This window comes from Oncorhynchus keta, chromosome 14 (assembly GCF_023373465.1).
Source record: "Oncorhynchus keta strain PuntledgeMale-10-30-2019 chromosome 14, Oket_V2, whole genome shotgun sequence".
Classification (NCBI taxonomy): Eukaryota; Metazoa; Chordata; class Actinopteri; order Salmoniformes; family Salmonidae; genus Oncorhynchus; species Oncorhynchus keta.
Window position 1 is genome coordinate 14,175,390 of NC_068434.1, and position 23,308 is coordinate 14,198,697.

General features: G+C 44.1%; 1 protein-coding gene across 1 annotated transcript in view; it reads right to left on the minus strand.

Annotated features, from left to right (window-relative positions):
- Window positions 1-1,141: 1,141 nt before the first annotated feature.
- LOC118394018 (adhesion G-protein coupled receptor V1) overlaps window positions 1,142-23,308 on the minus strand; it is a 285,170-nt gene continuing 263,003 nt past the window's right edge. Inside the window, 4 exon segments of the mRNA XM_052461147.1 lie at window positions 1,142-1,570; window positions 4,721-4,895; window positions 6,287-6,472; window positions 15,576-15,697. Of these exon segments, the coding sequence (XP_052317107.1) occupies window positions 1,452-1,570; window positions 4,721-4,895; window positions 6,287-6,472; window positions 15,576-15,697 (602 nt within the window). The 3' untranslated portion in view covers window positions 1,142-1,451.

Here is a 23,308-nt window from a genome sequence, read left to right on the forward strand (position 1 = left end):
CCTGGTTTTGAACCTTGCAGGTCCTGACTCTGAGCCTGCCTGACCACTCTGCATGCCCCTGAGCCGTCTGCCGACCTGTACCTTTGCCCCACCTCTGGTTTACTGACCCCTGCCTGCCTTGACCTGTCTATTTCCTGCCCCTGTTGGAATACTAAACCATTGTTAATTCGACGTTGTCTGCATCTGGGTCTTACTTTCATACTTAATAAGTCTGGGTAATATCAGTCTGGGTAATAATTTGTTGGTGATCTTAACTTTTGTCATAAAGGAATGTCTCGCCCACACGAAGACCTATGCATTTTTATTACACTCTATTGATATAAAGATTTCCTGACACATAGGTGTTTCCAAGCAGATGTAATTAATACAGAAACCTGGCGTATTCAGTAAGGTGATATCATCAGAAAGTTGCAGATAGAAATGTAATGAATAGAGCTGATTCGATCCACTATTCAACTTGACAGACAATTGTATTTGTTCTGCTCAATTGATTTCTATCTGACCGTTCTTCAACGTTGCACGCTTCCGAACAGGCCGGGTTGGCACCAGTGCTCCAGCTTGGTGAGGCTGTTCCTTCTGTTTCGGCCTAAGACTGTGGAACTGCTTTACTTATTATCCAAACCTGATCTTTATTCAATTGCTGTTAACAACACAAACTCTCTATTGTCTTAGACCACTTTTGGTCATTCACTTCCTCAGTTTTTTTCTTATTTATGGTAATTTTCATCAGCGCTAATTGAGAATGTATTGAGTAGACCGTCAGCTGCCATAGAACTTAACGTAACGTGCAACCCATGAATAGTGTTTGACCTTGTATTCGGAACATTTACAGTAGATTGACAGGTTTTACGATGAGGTATTATCTCATCTATAGTTCATAGTCCCTCCACCTCCTGCAGACACAAGCAGAAATATTCAGACCTTACCATGGACCAGAATTCTCAGAACGTGTATAACAAATTTGTGAAATTGCCCCACGAGACTGCGTGACCCCACAGCCACTCAGCAATTCCACATCCTGCGTTACGCAACTCTCACACAGGTTCTCCTCTCTTTATGTTTGACTGCTGACATTTCCCATCGACTAATGCCGGCCACTCTAAACCCAATCACAATTTAATCAAGACAGTCCGATGTAAAATATCTATTGAAATATTTATTAACAATGTTACAGAAACCTTAGCAGCAGGTTTGAGGGTGCTGGCTTGTGTCCTAAAAACTATACAAAAGATTTTACACCCAGGAGAGATCAAATCAGCTTCGAGAACCTTTACTCGTTCATTTAGTAACACATGGATATATTCATATAAAAACAGACAAAAACATCACCAGCTTTCATGACATCAAACTGACGAAAACCAAAACTAATCTATAAAAAAAAAGTGATGTTTTTGTGCAGTAGAAAATTAAAAACACTTGTGTTGTTCTCTGTGGTATAAAAACATGGGAGGTTAGAGGTGTGTGTCTGCGATGGGGATGCGTCGTAGTTCTACTATCTGAGACGGGGCCGTACTCCCACCGTCATGACTCCCGTGGATCGACTCGTTGTCGCTCAGATTAAGGCCCGATCCTGACAGGGGGAGAGGGACAGAGACAGCGCACGTCAAGCATCACTTATTAATAATGCTGTCATCTCTGGTCCAAGGCGTAGTGCGCGTTCATCCACTACTCTCTGTACACTAAACCGTGGATCAGAGCTATGATAAATGTTTGACATCATTCAGTGTTAACTTAGAAACTGGTTAACAAAACATCAAGTCATTTGTTCTTTGTATACCGAAGATTTCAACATCAACACCTGCTGCAGAGTCCTGTGTGAAAAGAGACTGATCAATAATCAACACTTTATGTAAAATAGCATTTTCAACATTACCAAAGGTATGAACAATGGAGTATCCAAAATGGCACCCTATTCCCTATATATACCCCAGGACCCATGGGGCTCTCGTCAAAGTAGTACACTATTAAGGGAATATGGTATTGTTTGGGATGTACCTATTATGAAAATATACAGGTCCATTAAAATGTCTGCATACTTTCTATCTGGTTCAAGAGTGGCCAGGATTGGTTGTTTTTTACCCATAATAATCACCCCCCCCTCTATTCTGTTTAACCTTGAAGAAAATAGGAAATACTGTAAGTAGGTGGAGCGCTTCAGGTGTTCCACAATAACCAAAGGGGGTCTTGGAGGCACTCTGATGAAGACATAATAGCAAATATTTGTGTTTATACATTTTGCTTTTCAATCTTGTTTAACCTTGATTGGTTGTTGTTTGACCAGTAAGAGAGGTAATTAAAATGTAAATGCCACCCCATCCATACCTGTATTCCTCGTGAGGCTGAATGTTGGGGTGTACCGATGGGTGATAGAGAACGCCAGAGAAACGCTAACTCATCCTCCATAACAACTGCTTATTAGAATACAGCGCACACAATCCACGTCACAGACGGCAGAAGAAGGGTTAGCGCTCCTCTCCCCGAGGCTTTTGTTTACGGTAACATTATCCTCTCTACCCAATCCACTCTCATTAACACCTCTGACTCCCTCCAAGTCCGCTACCGCCAGGGAGACTTTTAATTTAGCATCACCACGGCAATGGACAAGTGTTTTTCTGGGTGTGGATACTGGTGTGTATTCTCGGCCCACTCCCAGGGGCCCGGTTAGCACTGAGTTGCCAGAATAACCCGTTTAGCATGGGGCCCTTCAGGGGCTGATCAATCAGGGGCTTGTCTGGCCACCACGAGGAAGGGTCAAATCCTTTTCCATGATATGGACACGGCTACCAGGCTTGACTGGTATACAAGTTAAAGGTCACGTCTCTTTCCATGGGGTGTGTTTCTATGAACAGAGATCTTAATTGGTGAGAGAGAGAAGGAAGGTTAATAAAACTAACAGGTGTCCTCTCTAAAGAATCCAACCGCAGTGAACGTAGTAGCTATGTGTGGCGAAGAGACGTCCCATCTAAACTGTATGAGGATGTCACGCTACATGTCACGACTCTTTCACAGAGCACTGACGGCTTGGTCACTACGAAAGAGCCATGACATCACCATTCTATGGTTTCGTCCCCAATGGAATACTGTTCCCTTTATAGTGCACTACTTTGGACCAGGGGCTATATATATATTTCATACAGAAAAAGTACTGAGCACCACTTGGCATGTGTTCAGTTGGGTCCACCACTTGTTATTCAGGCAGCATGAAGCGATTACTCTGTGACTTGAGAATGGGAGGGGTGATATATCAGTCTGCTGTTAGCCCCTTATCTCATTAAACGTTGATGACTGAGGAAAAACGGTTCCTAAGGGTGCAGGATTAAAGCTCTGCAAAGGAGTGATTGAGCAGGGCCAGCAGTAATGGCTACACACATGCAAACAATACAGTCATGCATACACACTCATGCAAGCACGCAAGCACACACACACACACACACACACACACACACACACACACACACACACACACACACACACACACACACACACACACACACACACACACACACACACACACACACACACACACACACAGAAAAAAAATCACACAAAGTTTAAAAGCCATATGTGAGTCACCCATATTCCAGATAGAGAATGTATGCTCAAGTACAGATTGGACCTTTAGTCTACGAGGGAATAAGATTTGTATGATATTCCAAGTTTTCCCATGTCACCCTGCTTCTATGCACACTCCACTGGCCTCCAGTCTAAGCTCGCATACACTACAAGACCATGGTACTTGCCTATGGAGCAGCAAGAGTAACTGCCCCTCCCTACCTTCAAGCTTTGCTCAAACCCTACACCCCCAACCCAGGCCCTCCATTCTGCCATCTCTAGTCTCTTGGCCCTCCCACCCCTATAGAAGGGCAGCTCCAGCTCATCCAAGGCTAAGCTCTTCTCTGTCCTGGCACACCAATGGTAGAACCAGCTTCCCTCTGAACCCAGGACAGCAGAGTCCCTACCCATCTTCTGAAAACATCTGAAACCCTACATCTTCAAAGAGTATCTTAAATAATCCCACAGCACCCCCTCTCCCTCACACCCCCTCCTCACACCGACCCCTCCAAAAAGGCCTTTCCTGAACTAACACTTGACTTATTTTCCCCCTTACTAGCTCTGACCTAGCTGATAGCTACTTTATTGAGGAAACATATACTTGCTATGACTGTGATATGTGGTTATCCGTCTCCCACCTAGCAAACTTCAGATGAATGTATTGACTGTAAGTTGCTCTGGATAAGAGCGCGGGGTCAATGACTAAAATGTCAAATGTAAAAAATGATATATACTGAGTCATTGTAACTTTAGCCTACGAGGGTATAAGATGTGATTTGTATTTATAGTGAGTCATTGCATTTTTCACTTCTCCCATGACACCATTATGTTGTTCAGGAGTAGGACGTTTTTCCTGAGCATGTGACCTGACCAGGAATAACTGGACTCTTCATATTGATGGCTGATGAGGAATACGTGTGCAGGATTTGCAATAGGCTCCGTCCCAAATGACACAGTATTCCCTACAAAGTGCCCTATGGGCCTTCGTCAAAAGTAGTGCACTATATAGGGGGTTGGGATTGATGTGGTAAGGGTTCAGTTTGTGTTTTGCCCACTACCTGTTTATCTGTGTAAACGTCCAAATGCCAAATATAAAAAACCTTGAAAAAAGTAGTGCTTTATATAGGGAATAGGGTGCCATGTGGGACTCAGCGATGATGATTCTTACCAGTCTTTAAGGCAAATATGAGGTCATCAAAGTCCTGGGACTCATCGTCGGCCACTAGGTTGGTATTGATGAAACCTCCGTCGGTGGCGTAGGCTCCGCCCTGAGGGCTCTGCTTAAACACACTGCTGGGCTGGCTGTCCAAACGCAGAGACGCACGCTCCCAGTCCGCGGACACCTGCCACACACACACACACACGCACGCAAGCACACACAGCCGCAGAAATGCCCAGACACACACATTTACAGACTGAATATGGTATTATCAAAGACAGCCACTCCAACAAGTTGAAATAACAGACCCTAAAGTATGTCAGGGGTCCATTTGTACAGTGCCTTTTATGAGCTAACATTTAGAGTGTCTGGATGGCCAAGTGGTTGTCCTCAAGGCGTTTCATAGACAACACTAACCAGAGATGAGCGTGTAAATGGGTCACCTAAATCTCCATGATTAATGCAATGACACACAACAGGCCCATTCTGGCAGACAGACAAAGAGAGAGACAGAGACACACACACACAGAGAGAGAACTCACTGAATGTCTACAAGAGTAGTGAAGGAAAGAGAGTTCAGCACCCTCCCAGACAGCTACAGGCAGACAACTAGCTAGACAGACAGACAGGTAGACAGACAGGTATACAGTTAGACACAAACAGGCAGACAGGCATACAGTTAGACACAAACAGGCAGACAGGCATACAGTTAGACACAGGCAGACAGACGGGTATACAGTTAGACACAAACAGGCAGACAGGCATACAGTTAGACACAGGCAAACAGACAGGTATACAGTTAGACACAAACAGGCAGACAGATATACAGTTAGACACAGTCAGACATGCAGAAAGACAGTTAGACACAGGCAGGCCAGGCCCTAAAGGGCTGCACATTTCAGTTTTAACCCTAGCACTACATAGCTGATTGACATGAACAACATATCATCAACAGCCAGACCGACAGCTGGTGTACTAGCCTATCTGAACAGGCCTGTAATGACAGACAGCACTGCGTAATTGTCTATAATGGGTACAGAGTGTCTAGATCTTGGTGAATTAGGCACCACCAGGCACTAGTGGATTTGTCATATCCGCTCTGAAGGGGGTTGACGAGATGCCTCCCATGTACCAATCCCCTCCGCCTTTCTCGCCCCTCTCTTTCCTTTCCACCTCTCAATTTTCTCTCTTTTGTCTCCAGCTCCCTCCGCTCTGCTGCTGGGATGGACCCCAAGGTTCCAAATCACAACATTTGTGTTCTCATGAAAAAAAACAGGATTAGTGGATTCCAACTTTGGAAAAAAAGGGACTGAGTGTTCCCAGGAGAAATTACATAAAATCTGCCCCCCCCCCTGTCTCCCCTACACTGGGCAGGGGACAAAGGGGTATGGGAGGTAAGGGTAAAGCAGACTCAGAGCTTTGGAAACAGTGGTCAGCCAGTCAGCTAGTCAGTCAGCTAGTCAGTCAGCTTGTCGGGCTTGAACAGGGCTTCTCACTCTTTCTTATCCATTTTTCTCCATAGTTTGGGGCAGTGAGGGAGGGAACAATGGCAGAGAGACACTGCATGTGTGTTACCTCCTCCATGGTTCTGATGAGGTTCTGGGTGGACTTGTTGATCTCCCCCCCTATGGTGGCGGCACCCCCTCCCTGGTAGGCGGAGTCTGGACTGCCCTGGCCGTTCATCTCCACCGTGTAGCTGGCCTTGGCTGGCCAACATAGCTGGTTGTGCATCAGGAAGTACACAGCAAACACGTACAGGCCCTGGGGAGAGGGCACAAGGCACAGGTCAGGGGTTATGTGTGTGTGTGTGTTACTAGAGGAGGTTAGGTCACAGCCCTACACCACCCTGGGAGAGAGGACATAAGAGGTACAGAGAGGCTCAGCGCTAACCAGCCAGCTTCACATGTTGTGCTGCTGTCTCTACCTTTTGCCCTTCATGCTGTTGTCTGTGCCTAACAATGTTTGTACCATGTTTGTGCTGCTATCATGTTTTGCTGCTGCCATGTTGTGTTGTTACCGTGTTGTTATGTTGTGTTGCTACCATGTTGTGTTGCTGCCATGTTGTGTTCCTATCATGTTGTTGTCATGTTGTGTTGTTACCGTGTTGTGATGTTGTGTTGCTACCATGTTGTGTTGCTGCCATGTTGTGTTGCTATCATGTTGTTGTCATGTTGTGTTGTTACCGTGTTGTTGTCATGTTGTGTTGTTACCGTGTTGTGATGTTGTGTTGCTACCATGTTGTGTTGCTATCATGTTGTTGTCATGTTGTGTTGTTACCGTGTTGTTGTCATGTTGTGTTGTTACCGTGTTGTGATGTTGTGTTGCTACCATGTTGTGTTGCTACCATGTTGTGTTGCTGCCATGTTGTGTTGCTGCCATGTTGTGTTGCTATCATGTTGTTGTCATGTTGTGTAACTACCACGCTGTTTTGTTCTGTGTTGATGCCATGCTGTGTTGTTGTCTTAGGTCTCTCTTTACATAGTGTTTATGTGTCTCTCTTGTCGTGATGTGTGTTTTGTCCTACATTTGTATGTTTAATCCCAGCCCACGTCCCCACAGGAGGCCTTTTGCCTCTTGGCAGGCAGTCATTGTAAATAAGAATTTGTTCTTAATTGATTTGCCTAATGAAATAAAGGTTCAATAAAACATTTAAAAGCTAGCTAGGGAGAGAATGATTTCAGTAGCATTTAACAAGACAGATAGAAATCAATTTATAGGGTAATAGAAGACAGAAAGAACGTAAATTATTAAATGAGCGTGAACGACAACATTACTAAACTCAATCAGGGACATTCTAAACATTCTACAACCTCATCTCTAAAATGTATTAAATACTTTTATCACCCTCATCAATCTATACACAATACCCCATAATGACAAAGAGAAAACAGGTTTTTAGAAAATGTTGCATATGTATTAAAAATAAAAAACAGAAATACCTTATTTACATAAGTATTCAGACCCTTTGCTATGAGACTCGAAATTGAGCTCAGGTGCATCCTGTTTCCATTGGTCATCCTTCAGATGTTTCTACAACTTTATTGGAGTTCACCTGTGGTAAATTAAATTGATCAGAGACAGGATTGTGTCGAGGCACAGATCTGAGGAAGGGTACCAAAGCAATTCTGCAGCATTGAAGGTCCCCAAGAACACAGTGGACTGCAGTGGACATTCTTAAATGGAAGAAGTTTGGAACCACTAAGACTCTTCCTAGATCTGGCCGCCAGGCCAAACTGAGCAATCTGGGGAGAAGGGCCCTGGTCGGGAAGAAACTGATGCTCACTCTGAAAGAGCTCCAGAGTTCCTCTGTGGAGATGGGAGAACCTTCCAGAAGGCCAACCAGCTCTGCAGCACTCCACCAATCAGGCATTTATGGTAGAGTGGCCAGATGGAAACCACACCTCAGTAAAAGGCACATGACAGTCCGCCTTGAGTTTGCCAAAAGGCACTTAAAGGACTCCCAGAGCATGAAAAACAAGATTGAACTCTTTGGCCTGAATGCCAATGTAACGACTGTCTTCGGGTGAAAGAGAAGAGGACCAAGATGCAGCGTGATGATAATCCATATTTAATGGGAATACTTAAACACCAAACAAAACAACAAAAAGGAACGCCGACGAAACAGTCCCGTCCAGTAACGTGAACAGGAACAATCACCCACAAAATACCCGCAGAATATGGCTGCCTAAATATGGTTCCCAATCAGAGACAACGATAGACAGCTGCCTCTAATTGAGAACCAATCTAGGCAACCATAGACATACATAAACACCTAGATAGTAAACAACCCCATTAACATACAAAACCCCTAGACAAGCAAAAAACACATACATCACCCATGTCACACCCTGACCTAACCAAAATAACAAAGAAAACAAAGAATACTAAGGTCAGGGTGTGACAGCCACGGAGCAAAGTACAGAGAGATCCTTGATAAAAATCTGCTCCAGAGCGCTCAGGACCTCAGACTGTGGTGAAGGTTCACCTTTGAACAGGATAACGACCCTCGGCACACAGCCAAGATAACGCAGGAGTGGCTTCGAGTCTCTGAATGTCCTTGAGTGGCCCAGCCAGAGTCTGGACTTGAACCTGATCGAACATCTCTGGAGAGACCTGAAAATAGCTGTGCAGCGAAGCTCCCCATCCAACCCGACAGAGCTTCAGAGGATCTGCAGAGAAGAATGGGAGAAACTCCCCAAATACAGGTGTGCCAAGCTTGTAGCGTCATACCCAAGAAGACTCGAGGCTGTAACCAAAGGTGCTTCAACAAAGTACTGAGCAAAGGGTCTGAATACTTATGTAAATGTTATATTTAAGTTTTGTATCTTTATACATTTGCTAAAATTAAAAAATAATCTGTTTTTGCTTTGTCATTATGGGGTATTGTGTGTATATTGATGAGGGGGAAAAAACTATTTAATCAATCTTAGAATAAGACTGTAACGTAACAAAATGTGGAAAGAGTCAAGGGGTCTGAATATTTTTTTGAATGCACTGTACCTAGAACACACTGAAACATTTGTTTGTTTACTTGACCCATTCACTCCAGGCTTACATCTCTGCAATGCAAGAAAATAACCATCCTGGACATCAAGTTACCAGCTTCTAGTTCCCTAGATGTGATAGGGCCCAAAGTCTTCTCAGAAATATTTTATCCATTCGCTGATGTTTGCCCTTCCTGTACAAATGTCCTCTGATGTAGCCTAGTAGCTTCAGAGCAGTGCTAACTAACCACTAAAACCAGGATGTAGGAAATATAGCCAGTGCACTGGAGCCAGCTGGCTAACGGCTGCTCAGTGGACTACTGCATATAGTGATGCTGCTGTGGTTTAGAGATGGTAGAATACAGCCATAGCATTAACAATGTCTATAGAGTTGAAATGGATGCAGAGAAAATACCTTCTTTGCATGTTTGCACACACACACATACACACACACACACACACACACACACACACACACACACACACACACACACACACACACACACACACACACACACACACACACACACACACACACACACACACACACACACACACACACACACACACACACACACAGCTGTTGTGAGCAGAAACAAACAGCCTTTTACAGTCAAAGAAACAGTCACTCCAACAACAATAACAACATGGAAAATGATCCTCATGGAAAATGTACCGCATGAGGGAGATAACACAAAACATCCTGAATGAGAGTGAAATTGCCAAGTGTGCAATAGCATAGAGGCACATAAGCAACTGTGGAAAAAAAAAATGCTACAGGACAGAAGCAAGTGTGATAATCAGATACTATACCAACTCAATAGAGAGCTAGGATAACCTCCGTTATTGAAATGATTCCTTAGGGTTTCTGAGGCTTACGGCAGCCACAACAGTAAACCGTGATCTGAAGATTTGCTATCCTGCCATACACATATAAACCTCACTCCACACAGCATAGAATGAATGTGATTATATCATAAATCCTAATGAAATTATAATTTCAATTATGCTCATTTTAAAAACCTAATTCAAGCTAATGCAGCACTGTACTTTACATTTCCTGTCTGTTGATTCCACTCTATTAATGTCCATTAGTGTTGGTGATGACGTAACCTTAATGACTGTGCCATGCTACAAATATCAGTGCTCTGATCTCAATGTTCCTCATCTCCCCACAAAACAAATTGTTTTTCCTCTGTAAATGCAGACTCTCAAAGCAGAACAATTGTCCTTTAATTGTGTTCCTGCTGACAGCAACAGCTTCACAACAGGTTCAAAACAGCCCGACGCTGGCATCGCTAGGAGAGAGAACAATAGCAGTAGCAATAGGAGTAGAGGTAGGAGGAGGAGAAGAAGTAGGAGTAGCAGCAGTAGGAATAGTAGGAGTAGCAGTAGGAGTAGGAGTAGGAGTAGGAGTAGGAGTAGGAGTAGGAGTAGTAGCAGTAGGAATAGGAGTACCAGTAGGAATAGCAGTAGCAGTAGCAGTAGGAGTAGCAGTAGGAGTAGGAGTAGGAGTAGGAGTAGGAGTAGGAGTAGTAGCAGTAGGAATAGGAGTACCAGTAGGAATAGCAGTAGCAGTAGCAGTAGGAGTAGCAGTAGGAGTAGGAATAGCAGTAGCAGGAGTAGCAGTGGAGTAGCAGTAAAAGTAGGAGTAGCAGCAGGAGTTGCAGCAGTAGCAGTAGGAGTAGCAGTAGGAGTAGCAATAGGAGTAGCAGTAGGTGTAGCAGCAGGAGTAGCAGTAGGAGTAGGAGTAGGAGTGGAGTAGGAGTAAAAGTAGCAGTAGGAATAGGAGTACCAGTAGGGCAGTTAGCAGCAGTAGGAGTAGGAATAGCAGTAGCAGGAGTAGCAGTGGAGTAGCAGTAAAAGTAGGAGTAGCAGTAGGAGTTGCAGCAGGAGTAGCAGTAGGAGTAGCAGTAGGAGTAGCAATAGGAGTAGCAGTAGGTGTAGCAGTAGGAGTAGCAGTAAAAATAGGAGTAGCAGTTGCAATAGGTGTAGCAGTAGCAGTAGGCGTAGCAGTAGCAATAGGAGTAGCAATAGGAGCAGCAGTAGCAATAGGAGTAGCAGCAGGAGTAGCAGCAGTAGTAGAGCAGCAAGAGTAGCAGTAGGAGTAGCAGTAGCAATAGGAGTAGCAGGAGGAGTAGCAGTAGGATGAGCAGAAGTATCAGCAGTAGTAGCAGCAGCAGTAGTAGTAGTAGGAGTAGAAGTAGCAGTAGTAGTAGCAGGAGTAGCAGTAGGAATAGCAGTAGCAGTAGGAATAGCAGTAGGATTAGGAGTAGCTGCAGTAGGAGCAGGAGTAGTAGTAGGAGTAGCAGGAGGAACACTAGAAGTAGCAGCAGTAGGAGTAGAAATAGCAGTAGCTGTAGCAGGAATAGGGGGGCTAGTTGGCCTCTCTCTACATCTTCAGGGGATTTGTCCTGTACTGGAGCTTATTGTAGCAGGGAAGCCGTAAATGACAGGCTGTGAAACAAAGCCATGTCTTAGACAAAGACACTCGATTGATCTCCATGAAGTCTTGATATCAACTGGATAACATTGGAGGAAGTAAGTCATACCGTTGGTCAGGCTGGACATCTGATCAGATGACTTCATAGTTGGGTGTTTGTGAATGGCTCGGGTTTCTAAGCACATCAGTTATTGTCATCGTGACATTCTTCCCGCGGCAGGTAGCCTGGTGGTTAGAGCATTGGTCCAGTAACTGGAAGGTTGATAGATCGAATCCCCAAGCTGACAAGGAAAAACTCTGTTGTTCTGCCCCTGAACAAGGCTCTTAACCCACTGTTCCTAGGCCATCATTGTAAATAAGAATTTGCTCTTAACTGACTTGCCTAGTTTAAAAAAAAATGTCTAAAGCAGGAAGCACCAGTGACTAGAATCAATAATAAAGTGGTCAGATGAAGCAGATGTTAAGCTACAGGACTGTTTTTCTAGCACAGATGACAGATGTACACCACATCTGTCATTGGCTTCATCAATAAGTGCATCGATGACATCGTCCCCACAGTGACTGTACGTACATACCCCAACCAGAAGCCATGGATTACAGCCAGCAACCGCACTGAGCTAAAGACTAGAGCTGCTGCTTTCAAGAGCTCCCGCTATGACCACCGACGAACCATCAAACAGGCAAAGCGTCAATACAGGACTAAGATCGAATCGTACTACACCGGCTCTGACACTCATCGGATGTGGCAGGGCCTGCAAACCATTACAGACTACACAAAGGGAAGCACAGCCAAGAGCTGCCCAGTGACACGAGCCTACCAGACGAGCTAAACTACTTTTATGCCTGCTTCGAGGCACATAACAATGAAACATGCATGAGAGCACCAGCTGTACCGGAAGACTGTGATCACGCTCTCCGCAGCCAATGTGAGTAAGACCTTTAGACAGGTCAACATTCACAAGGCCGCAGGGCCAGATGGATTACCAGGACGTGTACTGCGAGCATGCGCTGACCAACTGGCAAGTGTCTTCACTGACATTTTCAACCTCTCCCTGTCTGAGTCTGTAATATCAACATGTTTTAAGCAGACCACCATAGTGCCTGTGCGCAAGAACACTAAGGTAACCTGCCTAAATGACTGCCGACTCGTAGCACTCACGCCTGTAGCCATGAAGTGCTTTGAAAGGGTGGTCATGGCCCACATCAACACCATCATCCCAGAAACCCTAGACTCACTCCAATTTGCATACCGCCCCAACAGATCCACAGATGATGCAATCTATATTGCACTCCACACTGCCCTTTCCCACCTGGACAAAAGGAACACCTGTGAGAATCCTAATCATTGACTACAGCTCAGTGTTCAACACCGTAGTGCCCTCAAAGCTCATCAGTAAGCTAAGGACCCTTAACGTGTTCAAGACAAAGGAGATGATTGTGGACTATAGGAAAAAGAGGACAGAGCACGACCCCCATTCTCATCGACGGGGCTGTAGTTTAGCAGGTTGAGAGCTTCAAGGTCCTTGGAATCCACATCACCAACAAACTAACATGGTCCAAGCACAACATGACAGTCGTGAAGCGGGCACGACAAAACCTATCCCCCTCAGGAGACTGAAAAGATTTGGCATGGGTCCTCAGATCCTCAAAAAACAAACAGCTGCACCATTGAGAGCATTCTGACTGGTTGCATCACTGCCTAGTATGGCAACTGCTCGGCCTCCAACCGCATGGCACTACAGAGGGTAGTGCGAACGGCCCAGTACATCACTGGGGCCAAGCTTCCTGCCATCCAGGACCTATATACCAGGCGGTGTCAGAGGAAGGCCCTAAAAATTGTCAAAGACTCCAACCACATTAGTCATAGAGTCCTCTCTGCTACTGTACGGCAAGCAGTACCAGAGCGCCAAGTCTGGGTCCAAGAGGCTTCTAAACAGCTTCTACCCCAAGCCATAAGACTCCTGAACATCTAGTCAAATGGCTACTCAGACTATTTGCATTGCCTCCCCCAGTTTTACACTGCTGATACTCTCTGTTATTATCTATGCATAGTCACTTTAATAACTCTACCTGCATGTATATACTACCTCAACAAACCGGTGCCCCCGCACATTGACTCTGTACCGGCACCCCCCTGTATATATTGTACATTTTTACTGCTGCTCTTTAATTACTTGTTACTTTTATCTCTCATTCTTATATGTCTTTTTTTGAAACTGCACTGTTGTTTAGGGGTTTGTAAGTAAGCATTTCACTGTAAGGTCTACACCTGTTGTATTCGGCAGATGTGACTAATACAATTTGATTTGATTTTGATGTCTGCAGCTTATTGAGCCAGGGGTCCTCTACATAGAGCCACGGACCTGTGTGACACACTTAATGGACAAAGATGTCTGGGAGAAAAATTTACAGCTAACAGAGACATTCACAAGGACTAAAAGAACAATTATGCCGCTGTCTAGTCCACCGCCTACCTAATGCAACAATTGTTCGAATGTTTTAAATAAAATAAATACAAAAATAAAATGATACACTTACTTTACGTGTGTGGAACCTACCCTCAACTAGCAACAGACAATGAAGTAGGCATTAATAGTTCAAACATCTTTCAGCACATTGTCAGTTATGCAACCGTTATTAAACAAGATGTTATGTACTAGTGGCTGTAGATCATACAGCGCTGTACAGAAGTACATGATGATTAAGTTCTCTCCATCTTACGAATGGCCCCATCTCCTCTCTGTCTCACCCTCTCTGATATGCATTCCCACTCTGTACTGAGAGTACTGAGAGAGTGGTCTGGCCGCCACTCTCTGGAGATACAGTATCTATGATAGTCCTCATGCTAACTTCACTCAAATAGAGCTCACACTGGCAGGGCCAGACATCAAAAGGTAGGCTTCAAAGGCAACTTGAACACCCTTCATCACACACACACACACACACACACACACACACACACACACACACACACACACACACACACACACACACACACACACACACACACACACACACACACACACACACACACACACACACACACACACACACACACACACACACATCAAGGCATGCAGGCACACGCCCACACACATCAATAGACCAACAGGCACGCGCGCACACGCACACACGGGGCCTAACAGTGCAGTGGCTTAAAATGATACTTAAAATGCCCTTGATCTACTTCCCCAGAGTCCGATGTACTCATGGACACCATTTTTATGTCTCTGTGTCCAGTATAAGAAATGTAGAGGTAGTTTTGCTAGCCAATGCTAACTAGCGTTAGCACAATGACTGGAAGTCTATGGGTATCTGCTAGCTAGACTTCTAGGCATTATGCTAATGCTAGTTAGAAATTGTGCTAGCGATGGTTAGCAACTTCCTTCAAACCACAAGCAAAGACATACAAATTATATCCATGAGTTCATCTGATTCTGGGGAAGTAGATAAAGGGCCTCATTGCCAAAATCTCAAAGTATCCCTTTAAGCCACTGCACTGTTGGGCCCCACATGTGTGTGTGTGTGTGTGTCCCTTTAAGGGATCAATACATAGTACCGATGTGCCTCCAGAGAGCTATGAGCTTTGAGAAGGAGAGAGGCTATTCTGCACTCACACACACTGGCAAAAACAAACCTGAGGAGAGTTACTGAACCTGAGGAGAGTTACTGAACCTGAGGAGAGTTACTGAACCTGAGGAGAGTTACTGAACCTGAGGAGAGTTACCAAACCTGAGGAGAGTTACTGAACTTGAGGAGAGTTACTGAACCTGAGGAGAGTTATTACGCCAATGGCTACACATCTGGCCTCTCAAGTATCTAGGAAGTTGCTGTATCTAAGTGTGCTGTTGTAACATTTACAAAACTAAGAAAGATTTTCCTTAAGTTTTGACAGAAATAGAGAGTCAATAAGACACACACAATGATGATACCTTACCAGCAGGAGGTTGAAGATGACGTAGAGGATGAGCATCCACAGGTATCTGTAGCCCATGTGTAGTCCTGCCCACAGCAACACCAGGGACACCAGGGCAAACAGGTACAGCACCATGGGCACCTCTGAAACACACACAACAGCGCAGAGTCACTCTAATACACAGTTAACACACACAGACACACACCCATATAATGACATTCTTAGGTTAAATATAATGTATTCATTCTTTGACGATCAGAAATTGGGAGTTTTTCCTAAAAGTTCAGAGTGTTCTAAATGATCTCTGCTCTCTGTCCAGGCCTGGCTGTGGCCCAGTATAGTGTAGTGAGCTGGGACCGGGGCAGAGACCAGAGACCAGGCCCTTAGGGCTGGTTAAATGAAGCCACTCTTAATCTGGAGGCTTTACTGTAGGTCACAGATCCTGGCACAGGGCTGCCTGGTACAGTAAACCTGTCTCCATGCACGAACATACTCCCACAACCACGAACACACACGTGCACTGACTGGACGCTGTGCCAAGTGCTCAGCTAAGACTGGGCTGTAAGCAGTCCCTACACATGCTGGTAGGACCTAAAAGTGAGTGGTCCTGGTAACCCACATTTTATAAGGACAGAACTGACCAAAACAGATAGGGGACAGAGCCATACCAGGTAGATTATATACCAGGTAGATTATATACCAGGTAGAGAATATACCAGGGTGATGCTTGACCAGGAATATGCTATACCAGGGTAATGATATACCAGGTAGATAATATACCAGGGTGATGCTATACCAAGGAGATGCTATACCAAGGAGATGCTATATCAGGGTAATGATATACCAGGTAGATAATATACCAGGTTGATGCTATACCATGGTAATAATATACCAGGGAGATGCTATACCAGGTTGATGCTATACCATGGCAATGATATACCAGGGTGATGCTATACCAGGGAGATGCTATACCAGGGTAATGATATACCAGGGAGATGCTATACCAGGGTGATGCTATATCAGGGTAATGATATACCAGGGAGATGCTATACCAGGTTGATGCTATACCATGGTAATGATATACCCGGGAGATGCTATACCAGGGTGATGCTATACCAGGATAATGATATACCACGTAGATAATATACCAGGGAGATGCTATACCAAGGAGATGCTATATCAGGGTAATGATATACCACGTTGATAATATACCAGGGTGATGCTATACCATGGCAATGATATACCAGGGAGATGCTATACCAGGGTGATGCGATACCAGGGTAATGATATACCACGTTGATAATATACCAGGGTGATGTTATACCAGGGAGATGATATACCATGGTAATGGTATACCAGGGAGATAATAAACCAGGGTGATGCTATACCAGGTTGATGCTATACCATGGTAATGGTATACCAGGGAGATAATAAACCAGGGTGATATTAGCAGGCCTGATCCTCCACTATATTAGCAGGCCTAATCCTCCACTATATTAGCAGGCCTGATCCTCCACTATATTAGCAGGCCTGATCCTCCACTATATTAGCAGGCCCGATCCTCCACTATATTAGCTGGCCTGATCCTCCTCTTTGACGACAAACAAAACCAGAACTTGCATCCAAGAGAGGGCTGAGTCATTAACAGGTGCAGTGCATCCATACAGCAAGAGAGAGAGAGAGGGGGGAAGAGATGGAGATAGAGAGAAAGAGGGAGGAAGATATGGAGATAGAGAGAGAGAGGGAGGAAGATATGGAGATAGAGAGAGAGAGGGAGGAAGATATGGAGATAGAGAGAGAGAGGGAGGAAGATATGGAGATAGAGAGAGGGGGGGGGTATGGAGATAGAGAGAGAGAGGGAGGAAGATATGGAGATAGAGAGAGGGGGGAGGAAGATATGGAGATAGAGAGAGAGAGGGAGGAAGATATGGAGATAGAGAGAGGGGGGAGATATGGAGATAGAGAGAGAGAGGGAGGAAGATATGGAGATAGAGAGAGGGGGGAGATATGGAGATAGAGAGAGAGAGGGAGGAAGATATGGAGATAGAGAGAGGGGGAGATATGGAGAGAGCGAGAGAGAGAGTGTTTTGTTTCTGTGCTCATTAATACCTAGCGTGGTAATTACAGGGAGCACAAAGAGCGACTGTATAATGACAGGGATGTTGAGTGGGTCCAAGGCAGCAGCTACAGTGCCTTGCAAAAGTATACACCCCCCTTGCCATTTTTTATTTGGATTTGATGTAATGGACATCCACAAAATAGCCCAAATTAGTGAAGTGAAATGAAAAAAATTTACTTGTTTCAAATTATTATTATTTTTTTTTAAAGGTGGTGCGTGCATATGTATTCACCCCCTTTCCTATGAAGCCCCTAAATAGGATCTGGTGCAACCAATTACCTTCAGAAGTCTCGTTATTTAATTAATTAAGTCCACCTGTGTCACATGATCTGATTTGGGGCGACAGGTAGCCTAGTGGTTAGAGCATTGGACTAGTAACCGGAAGGTTGAAAGATCAAATCCCAGAGCTGACAAAGTAAAAATCTGTCATTCTGCCCCTGAACAAGGCAGTTAACCCACTGTTCCTAGGCCGTCAATGAAAATAAGAATTTGTTCTTAACTGACTTGCCTAGTTAAAAAAATCTGTCTCAGTATATATACACCTGTTCTGAAAGGCCCCAGAGTCTGCAACACCACTAAGCAAGGTGCACCACCAAGGAAGCGGCACCATGAAGACAAAGGGGCTCTCCAAACAGGTCAGGGACAACGTTGTGGAGAAGTACAGATCAGGGTTGGGTTATAAAAAAATATCAGAAACTTTGAACATCCCATGGAGCACCATTAAATCATTTTTTTTAAATGGAAAGAACATGGCACCACAAGAAACCTGCCAAGAGAGTGCCACCCACCAAAACTCACGAACCAGGCAAGGTGGGCATTAATCAGAGAGGCAACAAATAGACCAAAGATAACCCAGAAGGAGCTGCAAAGCTCCACAGAGGAGATTGGGGTATCTGTCCATTGGACCACTTTAAGCCGTACACTCCACAGAGCTGGGCTTTATGGAAGAGTGTCCAGAAAAAAATAAGCAAACATGTTTGGTGTTTGGCAAATGGCATGTGGGAGACTCCCCAAACATATGGAAGAAGGTACTCTGGTCAGATGAGACTAAAATTGAGCTTTTTGGCCATCAAGAAAAACGCTATGTCTGGGGTAAACCCAACACCTCACAACACCCGAGAACACCATCCCCACAGTGAAGCATGGTGGTGGCAGCATCATGCTGTGGGGATGTTTTTCATCGGCAGGGACTGGGAAACTGGTCAGAATTTAATGAATGTTGGATGGCGTTAAATACAGGGAAATTCTTGAGGGAAACCTGTTTCAGTCTTCCAGAGATTTGAGACTGGGACAGAGGTTCACCTTCCAGCAGGACAATGACCCTAAGCATACAGCTAAAGCAACACTCGTGTGGTTGAAGGGGAAACATTTCAATGTCTTGGAATGGCCTAGTCAAAGCCCAGAGGTCAATCCAATTGAAAACCTGTGGTATGAGTTAAAGATTGCTGTACACCAGCGGATACTATCCAACTTGAAGGAGCTGGAGCTGTTTTGCCTGAAGAATGGGCAAAAATCCCAGTGGCGAGATGTGCCAAGCTTATAGAGACATACTCCAAGAGACTTGCAGCTGTAATTGCTGCAAAAGATGGTTCTACAAGGTATTGACTTTGGGGGGTTGAATAGTTGTGCACGCTCAAGTTTTCTGTTTTTTTGTCTTATTTCTTGTTTGTTCAGAATAAAATCAATTTTAATTCCAGGTTGTAAAGGCAACAAAATAAGAAAAATGCCAAGGGGGGTGAATACTTTCACAAGCCAGTGTACTCTTCCTGGGACCCAGCAAAATGATGGCTGTTATACATTTTGAAAACATTACAATACATTCATAACAGATTTCACAATATACTCAGTGTGTGCCCTCAGGCCTCTACTCTACTATCACATATCGATAACACAAATCCATGTGTGCATGTGTCACGACTTCCTCCAAAGTCGGTTCCTCTCCTTGTTCGGGCGGCGTTCGGTGGTTGACGTCACCTGTCTTCTAGCCATGGCCGATCCACCTTTAATTTTCCATTTGTTTTGTCTTGTTTTCCCACACACCTGGTTTACATTTCCCTCATTACTTGTCGCGTATTTAACTCTCTGTTCCCCCCATGTCTGTGTGTGAAATTGTTTGTTGTAAGTGCTTGTGCACATTTTGACTGGTGCACGACAGGTTTTGTACCCATAATTTGTATTTCTCGATGCTGTTGGTTTTGATATTAAACTGCTCCGGTTATTACCCAGTTCTGCTCTCCTGTGTCTGACTTCCCTGCCACCAGTTACACACCCCTTACAACATGTGTGTATAGTGCATATGCTATCGTGTGTTTGTATGCATGTGTCTGTTTGTGTTGCTTCACAGTCCCCGTTGTTTCATAAGGTGTATTTTTTTCTGTTTTTGAAATCAAATTTTACTACTGGCATGAGTTGCTTTATGTAGAGTGGCAATATTGTCTGCTATTATCCTGAGTGATTTGTTGTCAGACCCAGGTGGCTTGTCATTGTTGATAGACAATAATACTTTTTTTCACCTCTTCCACACTTCCTTTATGGAATTTAAAATTACTAGGCTTGTCTTTCATAATTTGGTCAGATATACTTGGATGTGTAGTGTCAGCGTTTGTTGCTGGCATGTTATGCCTAAGTTTGCTAATATTGGCAATCAAAAAATAATTAGAGTAGTAGGCAATATCAGTGTTTTTTTTGATGAATGAGCCATCTGATTCAACGAATGATGGAGCTGACTTTGCCCTTTTTACCCAAAATGTAATTTAAAGTGTTCCAAAGCTTCTTACTATCATTCTTTATGTAATTTATCTTTATTTCATAGTGCAGTTTCATCCTCTTTTTATTCAGTTTAGTCACGATTTCTCAATTTACAGTACGTTTGCCAATCTTTTGTACAGCCAGAACCTATTTGACATTTATTTTGCCTCATCCCTCTCAAGCATACACATTTTCAATTCCTCATTAATCCACAGGAATTTAACAGTTTTCACTGTCATTTTCTTAATGGGGTGCATGCTTATTAGTAACTAGAATAAGCAATTTCACAAATGTGTCAAGTGCAGCATCTAGTTGCTTGTCATTACACACCACGGACCAACAAATATTCTTCACATTTACAACATAGGAATCACTACAAAACTTTTTTTATGACTTCTTATACACAACATTAGGCTCAGCCTTTAGAACTTTGGTTTTCCTAGATATGGCTACTGTATTGTGATCACTAGATATGATGGATTTGGATACTGCTTTCAAACACATTTCTGCAGCATTAGTTAAGATATGATCAATACATGTTGATGATTTCATTCCTGTGCTGTTAACCTGAGCCAGGTTGCAGGGACTAGTTACAGTTTGAAGCTTTCTCTTGAGTGGGCAGCCTGATGAAAGCCAGTAAATATTTAAATCACCCAGAAAGTATACAGTGCCTTGCGAAAGTATTCGGCCCCCTTGAACTTTGCTACCTTTTGCCACATTTCAGGCTTCAAACATTTGTGAAGAATCAACAACAAGTGGGACACAATCATGAAGTGGAACGACATTTATTGGATATTTCAAACTTTTTTAACAATTCAAAAACTGAAAAATTGGGCGTGCAAAATTATTCAGCCCCTTTACTTTCAGTGCAGCAAACTCTCTCCAGAAGTTCAGTGAGGATCTCTGAATGATCCAATGTTGACCTAAATGACTAATGATGATAAATACAATCCACCTGTGTGTAATCAAGTCTCCGTATAAATGCACCTGCACTGTGATAGTCTCAGAGGTCCGTTAAAAGCGCAGAGAGCATCATGAAGAACAAGGAACACAGCAGGCAGGTCCTAGATACTGTTGTGAAGAAGTTTAAAGCCGGATTTGGATACAAAACAATTTCCCAAGCTTTAAACATCCCAAGGAGCACTGTGCAAGCGATAATATTGAAATGGAAGGAGTATCAGACCACTGCAAATCTACCAAGACCTGGCCGTACCTCTAAACTTTCAGCTCATACAAGGAGAAGACTGATCAGAGATGCAGCCAAGAGGCCCATGATCACTCTGGATGAACTGCAGAGATCTACAGCTGAGGTGGGAGACTCTGTCCATAGGACAACAATCAGTCGTATATTGCACAAATCTGGCCTTTATTGAAGAGTGGCAAGAAGAAAGCCATTTCTTAAAGATATCCATAAAAAGTCTCGTTTAAAGTTTGCCACAAGCCACCTAGTGGACACACCAAACATGTGGAAGAAGGTGCTCTGGTCAGATGAAACCAAAATGGAACTTTTTGGCAACAATGCAAAACGTTATGTTTGGCGTAAAAGCAACACAGCTCATCACCCTGAACACAACATCTCCACTGTCAAACATGGTGGTGGCAGCATCATGGTTTGGGCCTGCTTTTCTTCAGCAGGGACAGGGAAGATGGTTAACATTGATGGGAAGATGGATGGAGCCAAATACAGGAACATTCTGGAAGAAAACCTGATGGAGTCTGCAAAAGACCTGAGACTGGGACGGAGATTTGTCTTCCAACAAGACAATGATCCAAAACATAAAGCAAAATCTACAATGGAATGGTTCAAAAATAAACATATCCAGGTGTTAGAATGGCCAAGTCCAGACCTGAATCCAATCGAGAATCTGTGGAAAGAACTGAAAACTGCTGTTCACAAATGCTCTCCATCCAACCTCACTGAGCTCGAGCTGTTTTGCAAGGAGGAATGGGAAAAAAATTCAGTCTCTCGATGTGCAAAACTGATATAGACATACCCCAAGCGACTTACAGCTGTAATCACAGCAAAAGGTGGCGCTACAAAGTATTAACTTAAGGGGGCTGAATAATTTTGCACGCCCAATTTTTCAGTTTTTGATTTGTTAAAAAAGTTTGAAATATCCAATAAATGTCGTTCCACTTCATGATTGTGTCCCACTTGTTGTTGATTCTTCACAAAAAAATACAGTTTTATATCTTTATGTTTGAAGCCTGAAATGTGGCAATAGGTCGCAAAGTTCAAGGGGGCCGAATACTTTCGCAAGGCACTGTAGCTCTTGGTTCACTCCAGACTTGACTGCCCTTGACCAGCACAAAAACATCCTGTGGCGAACTGCATTGAATAGTCTCCACGATATGCAACTTTTCAGGGAAGTCATTAACCAATATACACAGTCAGTTAGGAAAGCAAAGTCTAGATTTTTCAAAAAAAAATTGCACCCTGCAGCACAATTTCCAAAACGTTTTGAGACACTAAAGTCCATGAAGAAGAGCACCTCCTCCCAGCTGCCCATTGCACAAGGAAACACTGTCACCACGATAAATCCACGGTAATCAAGAATTTCAAGAAGTATTTCTCTATGGCTGGCTATGCCTTCCACCTGGCTACCCCAACCTCGGCCAACAGCTCTGCACCCCCTGCAGCAACTGGCCCAAGCCCTCCCGCCGCTTCTCCTTCACCCAAATCCAGGGAGCGGATGTTCTGAAAGCGCTGCAAAATCGGGATCCCTACAAATCAGCTGGGCTAGACAATCTGGACCCTCTCTTCCTAAAATTATCCGCCACCATTGCTGCAACCCCTATTACTAGTCTGTTCAACCTCTCTTTCGTATCGTCTGAGATTCCTAAAGATTGGAAAGCGGACGCGGTCATCCCCCTCTTCAAAGGGGAA